The sequence below is a fragment of the Aedes albopictus genome, chromosome 2 (genome assembly GCF_035046485.1).
Source record: "Aedes albopictus strain Foshan chromosome 2, AalbF5, whole genome shotgun sequence".
NCBI classification, from domain to species: Eukaryota; Metazoa; Arthropoda; class Insecta; order Diptera; family Culicidae; genus Aedes; species Aedes albopictus.
The window spans coordinates 487,119,344-487,140,718 of NC_085137.1; the positions used below are offsets into that span (position 1 = coordinate 487,119,344).

The following is a 21,375-nucleotide window of genomic DNA, read 5'->3' on the forward strand; positions in this document are numbered from 1 at the left end:
GCTGAATTTTGACCTCAGGTATTGCACTACTTAACTTTTATTTGAAGAATTTGCCATGCAAATAGTGATTATTCCATAATTGCATAATACCTCAAGCAGTCTTCAATACCACATCAATAACTCGTTACGGTGTGTTTCGTCGTGTGTCAATACCCACATAATACCTGAATAAGCTATTTTCAATACCAGAATATCCAACCAATACCATGTCTTAGTATGATACCTGACTTTGGTGTGCTGCAGTTATGTGTCAGTTGGTCATAAAGTAGAGTAATGCGGGGCAAAAGTTCGCACCTAACAGACTTCACAAAATAACTAATAAACGAAAAGAAAACAATATCATTTTTCTTCGTCAAACGGGTCCCTATCATGTTGCCTTCAAAACGTAGTACTAGATTTTTTCGCATTCCTTTTGTAGTTTTAGTAATATAATTTTTAATACAAGTACTCTCATGCGAACTTTTGCCCCATAGTGGGGGCAAAAGTTCGCATTATGCGGGGCAAAAGTTCGCACCTTGTACAGGATAGTTTATTGGTGTGATGTTCATTTATTTCATGTTAATTCATGTTCGTCTTTTCACTCTAGCCATGAATTCTGTTTCCTTCTGTTCCTAGCATTACGGCCCAACTGGAATACGACCTGGTGTTCAGCTTTTGTATAGAATGTGTTTTATGAAGACTTCCACAACTATTAGCTAAGAGCTGTCCTTTCCAGCGTTACTGAAGTTGTCAAAATACATTGTGGGGTAATTATAGAGATACATGTTGCACAAAATACATGAAAAAGAAAACAAATATGCACCAAAACTGTTGAACGGGACCGTAATCGAATCTTATCCACGTCAGTATGGTAATGAGTAAGAGCTGTAAATTTACAAACTAAGCTATGAAAGACCCCTGTAAAGTAGATGAACATAAGAACTTCAGAAACATACGAAAAGACACGACAAGGATGACGAAGAAAGTGTTTTAAAATGTTTTTAAGCCATTTTTCATTTCTTGATTTAAATGGGTGAATATAAAGTTTGTCTTACAAAGGAACTTCTCCCAAAACTAAGTTCAAACCCTCTGCCGGAGCGATTTCAGAGTGCATACCACACATATTATACATATATAGTAGTTTCTATACGAAATCATCATTGCTTCAAAGATTCTGTAATTATATTGATGTACTAGATTCAGAAATCTAGTGCGAACTTTTGCCCCACAGCTACTGCGAACTTTTGCCCCACTGTCGAGGTTTTAACAATGTCCCTTTCTGCAAGAAGCACTAGTAGTTTATTGTTTATTCGAGTGCACCTCTTGAACTACTATGGAATAACGATTCTCCGATATCAAGAGGTTATGAGATTCTTCCTCTTCCTGTTACAGTAATGTTCCGATTTTATCACGGTCTCCGCGCGCCAGTCCTTCATTTTTCATTCATTTACTGTTACATTTGAGAGCAAGTGTTTCCCCTCTTCTTCAAAATGAAAGTTGGGGGCGCGTTATGCAATATTAAAAATATTGAAAATGCGTATAGATTTTGTAGAATACTTAAAAGCATTTTTGAAAGTGGGCGTGATAAAATCGGAACAATACTGTACTACAAATTCTTATTCCAAAAGGTCCAAAAATTCTATCAAAACACCTAGAAACACATTTTTTCGCATAACTCTACCAAATCATAACAAAATCATTCCAATTTTTATTGACGAGTAACTGACCTGATTATGTGTCGAACCCATACAGATTTGTTTGGGTTCTTAACTTGTGCTCAGAAAAAGACCCACTGCGAACTTTTGCCCCGTGCGAACTTTTGCCCCGCATTACTCTATAAAAGAAAAATCTCATGAGAAATTTATGTAGTTTAGTTTCAAGGAAACCTTTCTAGCGAAATTCCTAAAAGTGTCTTTGGAAGGCATCGTGGAAGAACTTCTGAGAAAATTACTTTGTTAAAATCCTGAAGGAATCTCTGTATGCATTTCTGCATGAACCTCCGGAAGAAAAGCAAAATTATCAGAGAGGAATCTATGGTGGAAAAGGAGTTCCTGACAAAATCCCGGTATTACCCAGTGCGAGGAATAAGTATAAAGACAGAGCCGTTTTCCATATAAAAAAAAATCATGTTTAGGGAATAAAATATCTTTTTCTAGCGATTCGATTGTTATGGAATTTTGGCTGCAACATTAAAATAACTATAATTTTGGCTAGAAATATAAATCATCATCCAAGAAAACGTTTATATCGACTTTTCAGATTCAAATAAGTATAAAGACACTGTTTTCATACAAAAAGAGTCTTTATACTTATCTGAATATGAAAAGTCGATATAAACGTTTTCATGGATGATGATTTATATTTCTAGCAAAAGTTCTAATTATTTTAAGGTTGCAGCCAAAATTCCATAACATTCGAATCGCTAGAAAAAGAGATTTTGATCCCTAAACATGATTTTTTTGTATGGAAATCGGCTCTGTCTTTATACTTATTTCTCGTAGTGTATGCAATATTAAGTAGGTTTCGGGGATCTAGTTACCCAAAGCCTCAACCATTAGCCTAACGGGAGTTTAACGGAAATCTGTCGAAGAGATTGTAAAATGTTACTAAGAATACAAACGAAAATCCTCCAAGAATGTCATACGTATTGTTTGGGACTAGCAGTGTCCGTCCTAAATACATCACTGCCGTTGCAATCATTACAGCCATCCAATTCGGAATTGTGCTGATCCACACTCGTTTCGGGTCACTACAACAGGTATCGCATATAGAGAAATTATCTTCGTTTATCTACGGCAGCCGACAACGATCATTGACGACGTGGTACGGTGGCTGTATGTTAATTTTATTACGAACTCTAATCAGTATCGTGCCGAACCGCAACCATTGCTGGGTTTGACCCAGCAGTCATTTTAATGTGTAATTGTTCGACTTGTAAATAAATGTATAGTCCATAGAGTAAATATATGTCGGTAGTTTTGGAACCACGATGCGCGTACTTCAATTCCTTTGGAGAGATAAAGGATTGCCGCCAGTTATGTGGATCTCCCCAAGTCAACCTCCAATCAACGACAGGAGCCATCAACAGCCCCCCCCTTTCGCGGCTCCTTTTGCTGGAACATCACGGTTCGTGTTGGGAGCGATCGCCAAATTACAGTCCACTGGTATCGAAGACCCGCAACCCAACACGTATATTGCCATAACAATCTTCCAAAGCTAAGATTTTCGAAGTATTGCAGCAAGAAATGATGATGATGATGATGAAATCATAAAAAAATGCCAAAGATTTATAAAATCAATGAAAATACGACTACAATAAACAAAAATTGTTTAAAATTACCACTATTACCACTATACAGGCCTAAAGTGCTCTAAATCATTGGCGTTTTCTCATCGGCGTGGGAAATTTTGTTCGGTGGCGTGAAAAATATGAAATTCCATTATGAAAAGTTTCTGGACCGACTGGGAATGGAACCCAGCATGGTCTTGCTGAATGTCTATTTTACTCGCGTTCACCACAACGGCGATATGGGGCCGTGTACCGCTCGCAAACATATTTAGGATTTAAAAGTTCAACAAATATTGTGGACGTCCAAAACTCCACATTTGAGATACTGTTAACGTTGAGCATAATCGCACATAAGCGGTTCCACCAACCAGTTAATGCACTCACAAAACGGATCCAATATTTATTTATCGTTTTCAACAAAATTTCCATAATTGGTTTTATGACGATCGACTCCAGTTATCATCGGAGAAGCCTTTATCGAGAGAAAACTTCGGCCACCAGCCCAGTCAGTGTGCATGTTATTTAAACTGATAAATAAATAAATGGATACCAAATCGAATAGCCCACCGCGCGTTCCAACCACAATAAGTAGTAGTGGAACTCGCACGCAGTGGTTATCTGACGGCGGCGTGGTGTGGTGGCGTTGTTGTTGCGGTGATGCCCAGTTAAATCGGGTTAAATCCAAGTTTGGTCGGATTTGCACGCAAAACAAATTAAATTATGTGAACTGTTTCGGGATCGGAGTTTATGATTTCAGTTGGCTCAGGCCAACCCATCCACACCATCCCGAATGCAGTGTGTAAGCCCACATGCCAACGGCAACTTCATGTCATCATCACGTCGTGGTGCGTGGGGTAGCTACATTGAAAGTTATTGTTAATTTAGTTTTAGCGGTTTCGGAAGCTTAACCGGATTTAAGGATGATGCGTGATGGATCTGTACGGAATCCTCTTTGGTGAAAGCGGTTTATGATTGTTTATCTGGTTGATATTAGCGAATTTTGTGGGAGGAACTACATGTTTAAAGCACAGATAAACAGACGAAATACTGGCAAATTTTTCATTGATCGATGCTTTCCAATCTTTTTAGTTGTTACCATTAGCGGAGCCAGCTTTTTCTCTTTTCTTACTCACTCTCCTAAACATACACGAGAAAGAGGGGGCAAGCTGCCTCCTCTTCTATCTTTCTCTCTCTCGTGTATGTTTAGGAGAGTGAGTAAGAAAAAAGAAAATGCTGGCTCCGCCAATGGTTGTTACCTTCCCAACAAAAGAGCATGCATCGGTTTTTCTTCGCCATTGACGTTTTACTTACATTGGCGCAACTGGTATTGTAGCACATTGCCTTGTACATTGTAGGGTTGATTAAAACATGGACAAAAAGTATCTTAGACACGAATGCCACATAAGTGGTAAAGTGTCTTTAATAAATATTAATAATAATAATAAAAAGTATCTTCGAGTCTGTCACACGTGGTTCGAAAAATCTAACATATAGCGACTTTGGCTCCTCATGTTTTCGCTCACTCAATTACGATTTTTGCGTTCTTTCGCTCATCTATCTTTCTTCAAGCAACATCATACACAATTTGGTCATGCTACCACTTAAGTAAAATGACTACAATTTAACGTCGAACATCGAGAGGTACAGTGTATCAAACAATTGTCCGTACAGTATATTTTCGGTCAAAATATTTTTTAATTTAAATGTTTATAACTTTTTTATTTCTACGAGATGAACCAGCCGAGGGCTGAAAATCTCGATAATAAAGAAAAATAATAATAATAATAATAACTTTTTTATTAGTAAAACTTAATAGTTATTTATGCAATGAGTTGCAAAAAGTTGAATTTTTCAGCACGAGTTGATTTTTTCAGCATTATGAACATTATACAACTATTTTTCATTATGCAACTCATTTCAGTTGCATAATGAACCAGTTCGGAAAAAATGGCCATTATGATACCAAAATTATAACTCATTTAAAGTATAAATTATGATACTGAATTGCATAAAAGATTTTAGAACACATTTTTAAAACATTATATCTCAATATGTACTCGATGAAACATTTTCATTTTTTTCTTGTGTTACAGCTTATACCTAAGGCTTTCATATGCAGCTTCGTTTGAGGTTTTATATTCACTACAAAAAAAAGGAAAATTTGTATAGGTATGTTCAGAGTGTCATTTGGAAATTTATCATATTTTGATCAATAAAAGTGTCAAGTGTTTTCAACTTTTTTAAACTCTCTTAATGTAATATTTTTATACAGGACCTACTAAACTACATATGAAGAGTAGGTCCTATGGATTTTTCGTTCAGTTAATGCACTTTTATCGGTGGAAAACGTTTGGCAGATTATGTGTGCAAAATATGGTAAACTTTTAAACATCGTCAACAACATAAGCACAGTTTTTTATATTTTTTGTAGTGAATATAAAACCTCAAACATAGCTGCATATGAAAGCATTAGAAATAAGATGTAACACAAAAAAAATAAAAAATAAATCATCGAGTAGGGTAATTCGCCAATTGTTGAACGGTTAGTACTGGCATTTTGGATATCGTTTGTTTCTCCGTGCATAATTTAACTTTAGTTGAAAAATATCCAGTGAACGTCTAGATCTACTTATTTCTTATACTGCCCATTGAATTTGTATTCCCTTAAATTCCATTTTCTAAGAGAAAATAGAACATTTGTATGGGAGGTTTGTAACCCAAATGTTGAACGCTTCCTTAAGCTAGCTTTGGACGGTTCTCGCTAATTGTTGAACGCTTGAAGTTCGTGTAACCCGACATAAACCTATCATTCACCTGTTTTTATTTTGGGCACCGAACCCAACATAGACCAAACAGTTATCCGATTTGAGTCCAACAGTGGTCCAGCATTTGATAAAATTTGACCCGACTTTGACCCGACATCCGATATTTTTTCACTCTGGCGGAATTTTTTCAGGATTTTTTGTGTTTTGTGCTCAGCTAGTCCCAGTTACTGACAATTCATTTAAATGACAAGGGATCGCTCATTCGAAGAGAGCTCTAGTGGAATGAAATCGTTTTAAACAGGACTAGATGTAAAAATGGCTGAAAAGATTTGATTAGAAGCGAAAGTTACAGAAGAAAAGTACGACTGAAATACTCCTGGAAACCCATGGAATCCACTCAACCCACAAGAACACTCATGAAACGACCCTGAAATCTCTTGAAAACCCGTGAGTTGTTCCTGAACCTCCTGAAACGCCTTGAAATACTCCTGGGACCCCCTTAACACTCTGAATACCTCTGGAACGCCCTTGAAACCCCTTTGAAAACCACTGGAACCTTTCTGAAGCCTGCTGGAATATCCCAGGAGCGCCCTTGAAACCCCATGAATTGCACGGTTAGGAAAAGTGAAAAAAAAATCTGGCAGTCAAGCTAACATCGTAGGTTATGCAAGTGTTCAACAATTGGATCATGGATGCATAATGATAGTGTGATTAGAAAAATATTTTTTTCAAGGTAAATTACAATGCAAATGTGATTTTAAACAATTTTAAACTGTTAAGGACATCCTTCCAGTTCTTGTAACTATGGTGTGCCTTTGATATTTGTGGTCGATTTGCCCGCAAAGCTTATTTCGTAACAGCAATTTCTTAACATTAATCTTAAGAATTGTGCAGTTTTCGTGTCATCGGCGATACAAAATTTTCAATCGATATTTTTAAAGTGAAATATGTAAGTTAGCACCAAACCACGGTCGTCCACCATAAAGGAAACGCGACCCGGACAGCACACCGGTCAGTGCACCGAGTCGCGAACGTTGAGTGCTTAGGTTAGCAGAAACAGTGCGTAGGTCCAAAGGGTAGTTACTAAGTAGAACCGATCGTGTGATCGATATTAATTTTCTGTGGAAATAAAGTTAGTCTTGACTCAACTGTCATGATGTGCAGTCTTTTTTAAAAACCCGAAACCCTCGGAAAGAAAATTGCTGGCGCCCGAAGCCGGGACCTGATCAGTAATCGTATAAGTCAGCGGACGAAGCCAACCCTAGCTGCCTCTTAGGAGAATTTGGATTCCGGTCCCAGAACCATCACTGATCAACTCAGTGACTTGCGAATCCAAAGCGCGAAAGGTTGCACTGATAGGAACCGACAACCCGGATCAATAGGACTTCCCAGGACAGAGGCGCTGTCCCGCAACACTCTAATGTGTTTCCTGACCATTTTATTGTAAGTAATAACCTAACCAGAAAGAAATAGTGCAAGTAATTAACCAAACCATAAACGCGTTCTCGTCTACTAATAACACAGTGGCAAGCCCGGACCATCCGTAAGCGACCCACTATAATATCACAGATAGGCGCGACACTAACCCAAAAACAAAACCAAGTTAAACCCCCACGAGCGGTAGTGCGAGTGCAAGTAATTAATTAAGCAACAGTAAACGCGAATCGCTTACTAACAGCACAGTGGCAAGCCCGGACCATCCGTAAGCGACCCACTAAAATATCACAGATAGGCGCGACACTAACCCAAATCTAAAACCAATCAACCAAACCCAAGTGATCAGTGAAAAGTGTTAGATTAAGCTAGCCTCCCTCAAGTGATAGTGCCAATTTTAAGAAGTGAAGAAAAATTGACCCTCTAGTCGATTTATTCAAAAATTTGACCATGTCGAATCCTATCCTGCCAGCACGGCTCAATCCCATGATGCCCGACCCTCAGGAAAATGCTGTTGAAAATCAGCTGCCGAATCCTGTGCAAAATGTTTTGCCGAATCCAAACCAATCTCGGTTCGCCATAGACCGAACGATCGGATTCGAGGATCGCGGTAAAATTCCGCAAATTGTGAGGGATTTGCCAGACTTCACTGGTAACCCACGCGATTTAAGCCAATGGATACTGGACGTTGAAGACGTGTTAGAACTTTTCGACGATCTGAAAAATAGTTTCCAGTATTATCTTCTAATAAAAACGATCAGAAGGAAAATTAAAGGAGAGGCGAACGACGCCCTCATTACTAGTAATGCTCCCACGCAGTGGGATAGCATAAAGGAAGTGTTAAAATTGTATTACGCTGATAAACGAGACTTGATGACCCTCGATAACCAGCTCAAATCTCTTAGCAGGCATAAAGTTGAATGCTTGGAGAATTACTATAGTAGGGTAAGAGAGCTAATTACACTAATTAGCTCTGCCATCACCATGGACGATCAGTGGCGCGGCCACGAAATGATTTTAATGAGATTGTACAACCAAATCGCATTAGATACATTCATTCGCGGACTCGGAGACCCGCTCTCCCGATTCTGCAAGAATTTCAAACCGCATAGTTTGGCACAAGCTTATAGCTATTGTGTCGATTACTTGAATCTTGATGCTCGTAATGCACCAGTCAACATACCTTCATGGCAACCTATTCCCACAGCAGCACCAAGGCATTTTATGGCACCTAACCCTTCAGGAAAGCCACCTGTTCCGCCGCGTCAGCATACGGCTCAAATTAACCCCCTGCGAATGCCACCAAACCCGCTGCCACGGCGTTTCCCTACTCAAAATTTCACTCAACAAGCTCCAGCGCGACCGAACGTGTTCGCACCAAACAGAACATTCTTTCCACAACAACCACGTCCCGAGCCAATGGATTCAAGTACTATTCGAACCCAACAAGTAAATTACGGAAATAGACCAATTGCCCAGCGTAGAGGACCGAGCGACTCTATGAGAGCTCACGACCCTACAGCTAAACGCGTTGCTCATACTGTGGAGGAATATCTAGATCCTGCAGAGTATGAAAAATGGTACGAGGAGCAGCTCGAGCTGAGTAAAGAATTTTTTAATGATGGAGACGAACTCAACGAACTCGAAAATTTAACCATTGACGAACAAAGTGAAGATAACACCTCGAACACCAAGGAAGAAGCCAATTTTTTAGAGGACACCGAATGGGTCTCGAAATGGTTCGAGTAAAACCCAAAATCAGATCTTTACCGTATATCGAAATTCCAACTTCTAAAGGATCAATTAAAATGCTAATAGACTGTGGAGCAAACGTAAATGTTATTTCAAAAAAATGGGCACATTCGTCAGGCATTCCGATAGAAACTATACGCGCACTGAATATAAGAGGGGTTACAGGCAGTGAAAAAGTGAAACAGGGTATCAAATTAAATCTTTTCCAACCACTCTTGAGTGAAAATTTCATGTTCTTAGTGTTCGATTTTCACCAGAGATGGAAATACTCTCATCGTGAATCAACTCGCGAGTGTAAAACCAACAAACGGTTTACTCACGGTGCCGAGAGTAAGCCGTATGTGAGTTTATTCGCACCCGCTTGCTTCACGAGTATGAAGCAAAACAAAAACAAAAACACTCATGAATTTTTATTCGCGAAGAACAAGTGGAGATGCGGGAATTGCATTTTAGTGCGATTGTAATAGCAAAACAAGTAATTATTTATCAGATAGTAGTGTTTTGTGCTTTATTGTTCCTGAAAAGTAAATCTGTCGGCCGTGAAAATTCATTTTTTCACAAAATTGGAAAATGTTCAGAGCTGCTTCGCGAATCAATCACGAGTGCGACCAGCTTCGTTAGCTCGCGAGTGAAGGAAGTGCGAATATATTCTGGCTTCTGTTGTTTACGAGTAGGATAGCTTTGCGTTTGTGTCTGCTCAGCTGCATTCCTCACTGTTTTCCATCACTGATTTTCACCCATTTTTTGATGGCATATTAGGTACAGAAATTCTTTTTGAAAATAAGTTTAATCTCATTACTGCAGAGAAGATACTACAAGTAAAATGTGATTCTGGAAAGCTTAAAACTATCCCTTTAAAATTTTACACTCCCGTTCCTACTGAAAGGCAGTCAGTCAACAAGGCGAAAGCACCAAACATTTTAGAAAAAATCAGAATTTCACACCTCAATGAGACCGAACGGAACTCGCTGATTCCAATATTAAATAATTTAAAAGAGGTCTTTCATGATCCAGATAACAAACTAACCTGTACAACAAATGTTGAATGCGAGATTAGAACAACAGACGATTTACCGATATATCAAAAAACGTACCCATATCCTATAGCATATAAATCAGAGGTCGAAAAACAAATAGAAAAGCTGCTAAATGACGGTATTATTAGACCATCTAGATCAGCATGGAATTCTCCTGTTTGGATAGTGCCTAAAAAAATGGACGCCTCCGGGGAGAAAAAATTTAGGCTTGTCATAGACTATCGCAAGGTAAATGACAAAACAATTTCTGACAAATATCCTATGCCAGAGATTTCGAACACGATAGATCAATTAGGAGGAAATACATATTTTACAACCCTTGATCTTGCATCAGGGTTTCATCAGATCAAAATGAAGAAACCGGACATCGAAAAAACGGCATTTTCAGTCAATTATGGTAAGTACGTATTTGTTCGTATGCCATTTGGCTTGAAAAATGCACCGGCCATTTTTCAGCGATCTATTGATGATGTTTTGAGGCATCATATTGGAAAACGTTGTTTCGTATATATAGACGACGTCATAATTTTTGGAAGAACACTCGAAGAACATCTTGAAAATTTGAGAATCGTTTTGAAAACTTTACATGAAGCCAACCTTAAAGTCCAACTCGATAAATCGGAGTTTTTACATCACTCGGTTGAATTTCTTGGCTATATCATAACTGCCAAGGGAATTAAGCCAAATGAGAAGAAAATTGAAGCAATCCAAAAGTATCCTGAACCAAAAAATTTGAAGCAACTTAGAGGATTCTTAGGTGTAATGGGTTATTATCGGCGATTTATTAAGGATTTCGCAAAAATAGCTAAACCCCTAACCAAACTCTTAAGAGGGGAGGGAGACTCCAAGAGTGCCAAAATAATAGAGTTTGATAACGATCAAAAAACATGTTTTGAAAACATGAAGCAAATTTTGTCAGGTAATGACATTCTAACATACCCTGATTATTCGAAACCCTTTTGCTTAACCACGGACGCATCTAACTTCGCACTAGGCGCTGTACTAAGTCAAGGAACCTACGGAAATGATAGGCCGATCCATTTCGCATCTAGGACTTTGAATAAGACCGAAGAATCGTATAGCGCTACTGAAAAAGAACTTCTTGCCATTGTTTGGGCATTGAAAGTTTTTAGAAGTTATCTTTACGGGCAAAAAGTTAAAATTTTCACCGATCATCAACCCCTCACTTATAATCTTTCTCCGAAAAATTGCAATCGAAAACTTATGAATTGGCGAAATTTTATTGAAGAACATGATTATGAGATCATATACAGACCCGGCAAGTCAAATGTGGTAGCTGACGCTTTGAGTCGTATTCAAATCAATTCACTAACGCCAACTCAGCATTCTGCTGAGGACGATGACTCTCACTATATCATTTCGACCGAAGTACCATTGAACACCTTTCGTCATCAAATAATCATCGAATGCACAACCACGAACCCAGAAACCTCCATTACAAACCCATTTCCCGGTTATCGAAGAATTTTAATCAGAAGAACAAGATTTGATGAACAAATTTTGACCTCAATTCTAAAAGAGTTTTGTGATCCAAGTAAAACTAATGGCTTGAACACTTCTGAGGAAATTCTTGGACAACTTCAGGAAGTTTTCAAAAAATATTTCAGTCGTTCCGGCCTACTGAAAATCCGATTCACTCAGATAGTATTGCGTGATGTTACAGACGAAGAAGAGCAAGAAAAATTAATTCGTGACACACATGATAGAGCTCATCGCGGTATCCAAGAAAATAAATATCAAATTTTGCGCGAATTTTATTTTCCAAAAATCACGCAACACTTGAAAAAATATATCCGTGTATGTGATACATGTAACACCTCGAAATATGATCGACGGCCACTTGTAGTACCCATCCAAGAAACACCAATCCCTAACTATCCTTACCAAATCCTCCACCTAGATATTTTCCAAATAGAAACCAACTACTTCTTATCGAGTATTGATAAGTTTAGTAAGTATGGACGCATGATCCCTATCAAATCCAGACACGCCTCCCACATTGGGCAAGCAATATGGGAAACCGTTACTTCTTATATCATACCGGATTCTCTAGTGATGGATAACGAGCGAGCGTTCCAGTCGCCCGATATCAAAGGCAAATTACTCGATTTGAATATTAAAGTGTATCTTACACCTAATAGCAAATCTGAGGTAAACGGTGCCGTAGAGAGATTCCACTCTACCATCTTGGAACTTTACAGAATTCAGAAACAAATCACCCCTCACTTGCCATGTCAAAATATTATTCACATTATTGTTGAAAAATACTATAACACCATTCATTCATCCACACTCAAAACTCCAAAGGAAATCTTATTCGGGAAACAGAGGGACCCCGAGAGACAAATTGACCCAGACACACTTGAACAAATACGCAACAAGACATATGACGAGATTATTATCAGACTCAAGGAAGCCCAGTACAAGCAACTTAAAGCCAACAAAGACAGAAAACCAGCCCCTGAACTTCGAACCGGACAAGCTGTATATGTTAAAGACAAAATTATCAAGCCCAAACATAAAGCAATATTTAAAAAGACCTATGTACAAAATAGTAACGAAGTAACCTTTAGAAATGAAAATAATTCCAAGTTGCACAAATCGAATGTAAAAAATTTACTTAACTAATTGTTTGACCTTCAATTTGTTTCCAGAATCCCGGCAGCTCTAGCGAGCCTGCGTATACAGAGTCTAAACCAGGAACACGTAGCAATTGTACATTTATCTCATGCTAAGATCATAGTAGGACAGTCGAAAATTATCAGCAGAATAAACACAACCAAGTTGGAGTGGGCAGTAAATGACATCAAGACGAAACTACTCACACGCAATCACGAAGACCCCGAAATAAACGACTTACTAAGATGGAAAATGGATGAACTTGAAGTAAACCTTCACCAAATTAAACCAAAACATCAACGACAAAAACGATGGGACTCACTAGGTAGAGCTTGGAAGTGGATGTCGGGCTCACCAGACGCTGACGATTTGAACCTCATTAACTCCGGATTTAACAAAATTACTACAAACAACAACAGACAAATATCTATTAATGATGACTTATACGATGGGCTAAACAATATGACGAACACTATTAATAATTTGATTAAAGAACATGATAGGACATTTGAACTTATTCAATCTAGCAATAATCTTTTAAAAATTATCCTCAATCTAGACATCTTGAATCAAGAAATAATTAAGATTCAGAATTCTATTACACTTTCAAAGCTAGGAGTAGTTAACAATAGAATGCTTAGACCTAAAGAAACAGAGCTCATTAATCAGATCCTCAATGATCAGGGCATACCAAATGACCTCTTAAACCAAGCACTCGGTTTCGCAAGCGTCGTCGTAGGGACTGATGGCGAAACAATACTGTACATCATTAGCATTCCAAACCTTAGCAACCCATCATATCAACACCTCAAAATTGTACCAATAATAACGGATTCGCTACGCATAAAACTGGATGGTTCCGAATACTTTCATGGCAACGGTAAACTTTATCTGAAAACTGATGTTTGTCCTAGACTAGGCAATTGGAGCCTCTGCAGCCTCAGCAGTTTGAAAGACGTTACATCAGACAACTGCTTATCGAACATAATCATCGGCCAAGACGGTAGCTGTACTTACGAAACCATTGAACATTTCCAATCGGTAATCGAAATGAGCCCTACGATTATTCTTTTAAACGATGTGAACGATACTCTTTACAATACATACCTGTGGAATTTCTGACAGACAGCTAGTAGGTTCGTTCCTAATAACGTACCAAAATTGCACCGTTTCGATACATAACACGTCATTCACAAATCAAGTCATGGAAACAGTCGAACATCCCATTTTCTCACTATCAACTGGCTTGAATGTCACCAAACAACACATCATACAGCGAACCGATATTCATTCATTGAAGAGATTACACCACAGAAACCTGGAACATCTGGAGAATTTGAAGCTTGTAACAGTCACCCACCGCTGGACAATAGTTGGAGGATTCTCATTTACAACCGCTATGATTTTGTTTTTTGCCATTTACACTCTTTTAAGGCTTAGACCCCGATCTGCTACAGTCCAAATCAACCACGAAGTCAACACCGTTAAACCAGAGGAGTCCATCCAGGGGCATCCCGCCAATCCAGTTTATCAACCACCCTCGCTAAGGGCGTAACCGTCGAACCAGGAGGTTCGACATTCAGAGGGGGAGCAGTTAGCACCAAACCACGGTCGTCCACCATAAAGGAAACGCGACCCGGACAGCACACCGGTCAGTGCACCGAGTCGCGAACGTTGAGTGCTTAGGTTAGCAGAAACAGTGCGTAGGTCCAAAGGGTAGTTACTAAGTAGAACCGATCGTGTGATCGATATTAATTTTCTGTGGAAATAAAGTTAGTCTTGACTCAACTGTCATGATGTGCAGTCTTTTTTAAAAACCCGAAACCCTCGGAAAGAAAATTGCTTGTATATTTTTTAATTTAATTGGAGCAATATCGTGACACACATGTATATGCATCTACATCATACACTCCCGATCAAGAGTTTGGGGTCACCCCCTCAAAAACATGTCATTTTTTTAGCTCCATATCTCCGCCAATTTGCGTTTCAAAACCCTAGGTCTCATTCAAAAGATAATAAGTCAAAGAAACTTTGAACATGATTTAAAAGAAACTTTTTCAAAAAAGATTGCATGTAAACTTAACCAAAAGTTGCCAAATTTTCTAAAAAATGAATAAAAACTTACGGCAGTGTCGCTGGAAATTGGGTCGACCAAATTTAAGATGAGAGCGGTAATATAACCCATTTTCTATTAGCTTTCAACTGCTTTTTACAGAACTCAGCTAAAAAATCTTGAAAAAAAGTCTTCATGTCATCGACCAAAAGTTTGGGGTCACACCTCAATATGATGTATCGGCCAAAAGCTTGGGGTCACTTTCGTAAAACGTGGAAAAGTGAATTGATCTTCGTCATCTATAGTTCAATTTTAATTCTTTTTGGCTTATTTCAAAGATAATTAACTTAATTTACGTTTGATGTCTTTAACTTAACGTATTTAACGATTTTTGTATATAAAAATGTTATGTAAAGTTAACACATTTCACCACACTTAATAAAATGAGGCAACTTTACGTTAAGTTTTAGTATGTAAATTTCAACAAATATGTGTGGTTCAATGTCTATGCAGTAAGTATCATTCATTTTGTTTCAAATAAGCCAAGAAGAATTAAAATTGAATGAAAGATGACAAAGATATCAACAAATCACTTTTCCATGTTTTACGATAGTGACCCCAAACTTTTGGTCGATGACATGAAGAGTTAATTTACTTAATAACTTTTTTTTCTAGAGTTTTTAGCTAAGTTCTGTAAAAAGCAGTTGAAAGCTAATAGAAAATGCGTTATATTACCGCTCTCATCTTAAAATTTGGTCGATCCTATTTCCAGCGACACTGCCGTAAGTTTATATTCATTTTTTAGAAAATTTCTCAACTTTGGGTTAAGTTTACATTCAATTTTTTTTTGAAAAAGTTTCTTCGACTTATTATCTTTTGAATGAGACCTAGGGTTTTGAAATCGGACCAAACTTTTGATCGGGAGTGTACGTTTACGTTGAGCGAAAATTACTTAAGTAAGATTTATAGTAAAATTTTCAGAAACTGTTCAACATTTGGGTAGTGTTCAACAATTGAGATATATTGAGATATATTGAGATGAGATGTGATGTGATGTGATTAAAAATGTGTTCAAAAATCTTATAAGTTTTACTAAAAGTTCTACAACTTTCAGAAAACTTTTTTCGATCTCACTCAAAATTTTACCAATTGAGCTTTAATACTCATGATTGGCTAGAATTTGAGCGTTTTTGATTACCATATAAAAAAGTTATAAACATTTGAATGAAAAATTGTTTTGTCAAAAATTTTGCTGTACGGACAATTGTTTGATACACTGTAACTATACTATAGGTGGTAACTGTATCCAGTCCAGCTCAAGATGTAACGAATTCTCATTTCCATTTTTTGTTGGCCGCGTTCCATTTTGTTACTGCTTCAACGGTAATTACAGTCGTCATTTAGCCGTTCAGTCAGTAGTGAGCCAAATTGGCCTCAATCTGCCAATGCTCATAAAGTAATTATACTCCAATTACGGCTCAGTCAGCCGACCAATTGGCACCTACCTACCTACCTACTTTGTCACGCTGATCAAAAGTGAAACACAGAGACTCGGTTGCTGGAAGTTGGAAGGGACCGAGCAACGGAATGTATAAAAAGGACGAAATTTAATCACAATCAATGAATGTTACATGTAGTAAATGGCGCCCAACTTTTTTTCGCCTCGTTCCAGCAATTAAATTCGTCATTCATCAAACTACATCGAGCATTTTGGGTATGGCAATGGCGAATGGGATAAAAGTCAGAAAAATTATCCATTTACGATAGTGATGTGTGATGTGACGGGACGATATGGTGCTATGATCTGCGTGTTTGATCAGTCATCAATCGGGTGTTGGATTGGGAGAAAAAAAAAAGAACAGGACAGCCTTTCAAATGTAAAAGTATTGCCAATATGCGAATGCTCAGTGATGCATGAATTTAAGCCGGACACAGTGGTTTTTTTTTCCTGCAATGGGGTAGGAAGTTTTGGTTTAGGTGAACAGGAATATTTTTTTATGAACGGATTGTCGAGAACTGAAATGTGCTTACGAATCGGTGTGAACGGATGAACGATGCTCAATGTCGAGTCAGTCATTCCAGGAAAATTGGGTGAAATTGTTATAGGCATTCCTGATTTTTTTTTTTACGAAATCTATTAGACTAACTCCGGAATTCATAAAACCAAACAAATTCTGTAATAAACGTTCTGGAAGGATTCTAAGATTTTTTCAGAGTAACTTTCGGAATTCTTTCAGGAATTCAACTAGGATTTCATGTCATAGCTCAGCGCGGTTGATACTAAGACCTGGTATTCACGGAATTTCTGGAGGATTTGCCGTACGGTGAAGATCTGGTCCGTTGTCGACCGGCCGGCAATGAAGCCGGCTTGATAACTTCCCACGAACTCATTCGTTTTAGGTGATAGACGACGGAAGATGATCTGAGATAGCACTTTGTAGGCAGCATTCAAAATAGTGATCGCTCTGAAGTTCTCACATTCCAAATGGTCGCCTTTCTTGTGAATGGGGCAGATAACCCCTTCTTTCCACTCTCCCGGTAGTTGTTCGGATCCCAGATCCTGATTATCAGCCGGTGCAGACAGGTGGCCAAATTTTCTGGGCCCATCTTGATTAGTTCAGCTGCGATACCATCCTTACCAGCTCCTTTGTTAGTTTCTAACTGATGAATGGCATTCTTAACTTCCCTCAGCGTGGGAGTTGGTTCATTTCCGACCTCCGTTGCACTGGCATCGTCGTTTCTTCCATTGCCATGGTCTCCCGCCACTACGTTCTCCACGCCATTCAAGTGCTGATCGAAGTGCTGCTTCCACCTTTCGATCACCTCACGTGCGTCCGTCAAGGGGCCTCCGTCCTTATCTCTGCACATTTCAGCTCGTGACACGAAGGCGTTGCGGGATGCGTTGAGCTTCTGGTAGAACTTCCGTGTTTCTTGGGAACGGCACAGCAGTTCCATTTCTTCACACTCCGCTTCTTCCAGGCGGCGCTTTTTCTCCCGAAAGAGGCGGGTCTGCTGTTTCCGCTTCTGTTTATAACGTTCCACGTTCTGTCGAGTCCCTTGCTGCAGCATTACCGCCCTCGCTGCGTTCTTCTCCTCCAAATCCGTTCTGCACTCTTCGTCGAACCATTCGTTCCGTCGATTCCGTTCCACGTACCCGATGGTGCACTCGGCTGCGTCGTTGATGGCTGCTTTCACTGTACTCCAGCAGTTCTCTAGAGGGGCCTCATCGAGCTCGCCCTCGTCTGGCAACGCGGCCTCGAGATTCTGCGCGTATGCGAAGGCGACATCCGGTTGTATTAGTCGCTCTAGGTTGTACCGCGGCGGTCGCCGGTACCGTACATTGCTGATGACGGAATGTTTTGGGCGCAGTTTGACCATCATCAGATAGTGGTCGGAGTCGGAGTGCCGTCCGTCAATCAGCGCGTGGTCGATTTGAGATTCCGTTTGCTGTGGTGATATTCAGGTGTAACGATAAGGGAGGCTGTGCTGGAAAAACGTGCTACGTATGGCCCTGTTTTTGAAGGCGACGAAATAAATGAGTCATAGGCCGTTTTCGTTCGTTTGCAGGTGGGCGCTGAAGTTTCCAATCGTCGGTCTGAACTCCCCCTCCTGGCCAACCTGAGCGTTGAAATCTCCTATGATGATCTTGATGTCGTGGCTTGGGCAGCTTCAGCGATCGTACTCGCGTTCGTGCTGCACGTAAAATGTGTCCTTGTCATCATCAGTGCTTCCGGAGTGTGGGCTGTGCACGTTTATTATGCTGAAGTTGAAGAATCGGCCCTTGACTCTCAACCTGAAAATTTTTCGTCGATCGGCCACCAACCGATCACTCGCCTCTGAATATCGCCTATTACGATGAAAGCTGTTCACGTGCTCACGTGTGCTGCCGCAGCTGGTAGTTGGTATGATTATTATTAAACGTTCGTACCATGAATCCTGTCCAACACATCTCCTGCAGCGCTACGATGCCGAACCCGCGGCCCTTCAGTAGATCGGCGAGTATGCGGGTGCTCCCAATGAAGTTGAGAGATCGGCAGTTCCCCTTACCAAGTTTCCAATCGCAAGTTCTTTTTGTTCGCTGGGGTCGTTGCCGTTGGTCTCGGTTCGTATTATTCTGTTGCTGATTTTCCGTTACAATGATTTTTTACGGCTGGCTCGTTGAGCCTGACACCAGCCCCGTACTTTCCGGAGGACCATAGTGCACAGTTGAGCCCCTGGCATGCGGACGTTGATCAGCCGCCCCCAACATGGAGATCAGACGCTGTTATGAGCCGCTCCTCCTGGAGAACAGACGCTCAGGTTTGCAGAAGCAAACTCCCCCATCCTTCCTTGTCAGCCTACGACCAAAGTCCTCACCGGGGTTTGGTTACCCGATCTTCCCTAAGGTTTCCAGTCGGTATTACGCGGAGGTATGGATAGGAGTTGCTGAGCAGAGGCTAGTGGATCACAATGGGATCTGAATTGCGCAGCATACTCAGCCTTTACCGTGCCATGGGCCCCCTTTAGCGTCATTGATTTTTTTCGAAACCTGCTCCCCGCAAAGCCCCTGGAATTCTCCTGAAACCTCCCAAAACCTCGAAACCTTCCCTGAAACTGTCTCTAAACCTGCTGGAACACTGGGAAGCCTTCAAAAACTTATGTAACGCCTTTCAAATCCGATGAATACTACCAAAACGACCTGCAACTTCTCGAAAGTCCCTAAAACCCTCTAGACCGCCCCTGAAACTTCATCAAAATTCTCTGGAATCCTGGGATTTCTAAGGATGCCGAAGGCGAAAATATGACGAAGCCATACCCCAAATCTTCTAGACGGGCTTGGTGGTCTAGTGGCTACCGTTTCTGATTCATATGTCCTGGGTTCAATCCCAGGCCCGGATCTTTTCTTCTGCTTTGTATCTTTCTATGCACTTTATTTATATGTTCATAGCCATCGCTAGAACCAGAAACGGTTGAAAAGCCGTTTCCCTTGCTTCCAACTTTCACAGCACAGTGTTAATCTATCAGATAACGCCTACAAGCTATGCAATCGAGCGAACTGTGCCGCTTTAGTTTCATAGTAATAATCGCACCTATCTACCACCTTCCTGGCATCCACGCACCAATGTGTGAACCCTCTGCCAACCATATCCCACCAACACTCCAACATCCGCATGAGTTTTTGCAGACGCAGAGGTATATTCGGTCTGATGTGGATATAAAAGATTGCAATCATCACTTCCTTCCCCCTCCCCTACGTTGACCTGCAACCTGACGTGGCAGGCGCCATTTTCGCCCAAAAAATAGTAAGATCACCAACGCCCACACACTGAAGATGCCTGCTAGTCCCCGGCAGATAATCTCATTGATTCCTTGTGCGAGAGTAGCTGGTCTGGCGATACTGGAGTAGCATCTACGGGCGGTCAATCAAGCTCAAGCACAAGCTCTAGCTCGAAGCCACACCTCAAATCTTCTAGAGCACAAATCTGAAAAACCAAATGGCGGTTGGCGCTGAAAAGTTTATCGATCGGGTAACCAATTGATCAAATTTTTAGCGCAAACCTTCATTTGGTTCTTCAGATTTGTGCTCTTGAAAGTTTTAGGTATGGGTTTGTCATATCACAGTTTGCCATTCACAGGGGGTTAACAATTTTGATTATAAAGATTGATCTTCTATTCCATTTCAAAAATATGTTCCATTGTATCAATGACATTACCTTAAGCACATCATAAGTCTTGCATCAAACAACTTTTCTTTCAATTTCTAATATCGTACCTAACTTCACAAGGAACGACACTCAACGCGCTGCGTACCTATACACTTTTTGTCCACATTGAAAAGCACTCGGTGAAAATTGTTGTGCAATTTCGGAAATGGAATATTCATTAGAGGCGATAGATTTTACATGTCTAGTAAGAGCAACTACCGAGAAGTACAGAAAAAAAAGTATCGAGCAAAAATGTATACTAAAACGGGCATTTCTATGTGCGTTCGATATGTTCGATGGGGATGCATGTGAGGGATCGAGCTTTAACGAGGGCGGTGGTGAGGTTTATGCAAATTTTGTCGGCTTTTTGTTTCCGCTACGATTCTACACAGCATTCCGGATTTTTTTTTCTAATTTATTTTATGTTATTCCAGGGAAAAATCTATATATCCAGGCAATCTACTGGGTTCGTGTTGCTACGGTATCGATATATAAATTCGATTAAAAAAAGGGTTCGGCTGATGGGTTGGATTTTCCGGGAATATCGGACACGTGTGGGGGAAAGTGCGAGTGATACAGTTAGGCAGAAAGTACGAAACCGAAACGAACTAGAGAGCCAGAATAAAAAAGAGAAACAGATTAAATGTCAGCTAATGAAATTTACCGTGGATTTCCACTTTGGATTGGTACTGTCCTGTTTCGGTCATTTTTGTTAGTTTTTTTTTTGGTTTGTTTCAACGTT

The 21,375-nt window shown here is 39.9% G+C and overlaps 1 protein-coding gene across 2 annotated transcripts in view; it reads right to left on the minus strand.

The window, feature by feature from the left end:
• LOC109623124 (uncharacterized) overlaps positions 1–21,375 on the minus strand; it is a 582,257-nt gene that overhangs the window by 36,909 nt on the left and 523,973 nt on the right. Inside the window, exon 9 of one of the 2 annotated variants that reach the window (XM_029870625.2) lies at positions 21,298–21,327. The exons of the other annotated variant lie outside the window; for it this stretch is intronic. Coding sequence (XP_029726485.2) covers positions 21,298–21,327 — 30 coding nt within the window. The remainder of the gene's footprint in view (positions 1–21,297; positions 21,328–21,375) is intronic. 2 annotated transcript variants of the gene reach the window in all.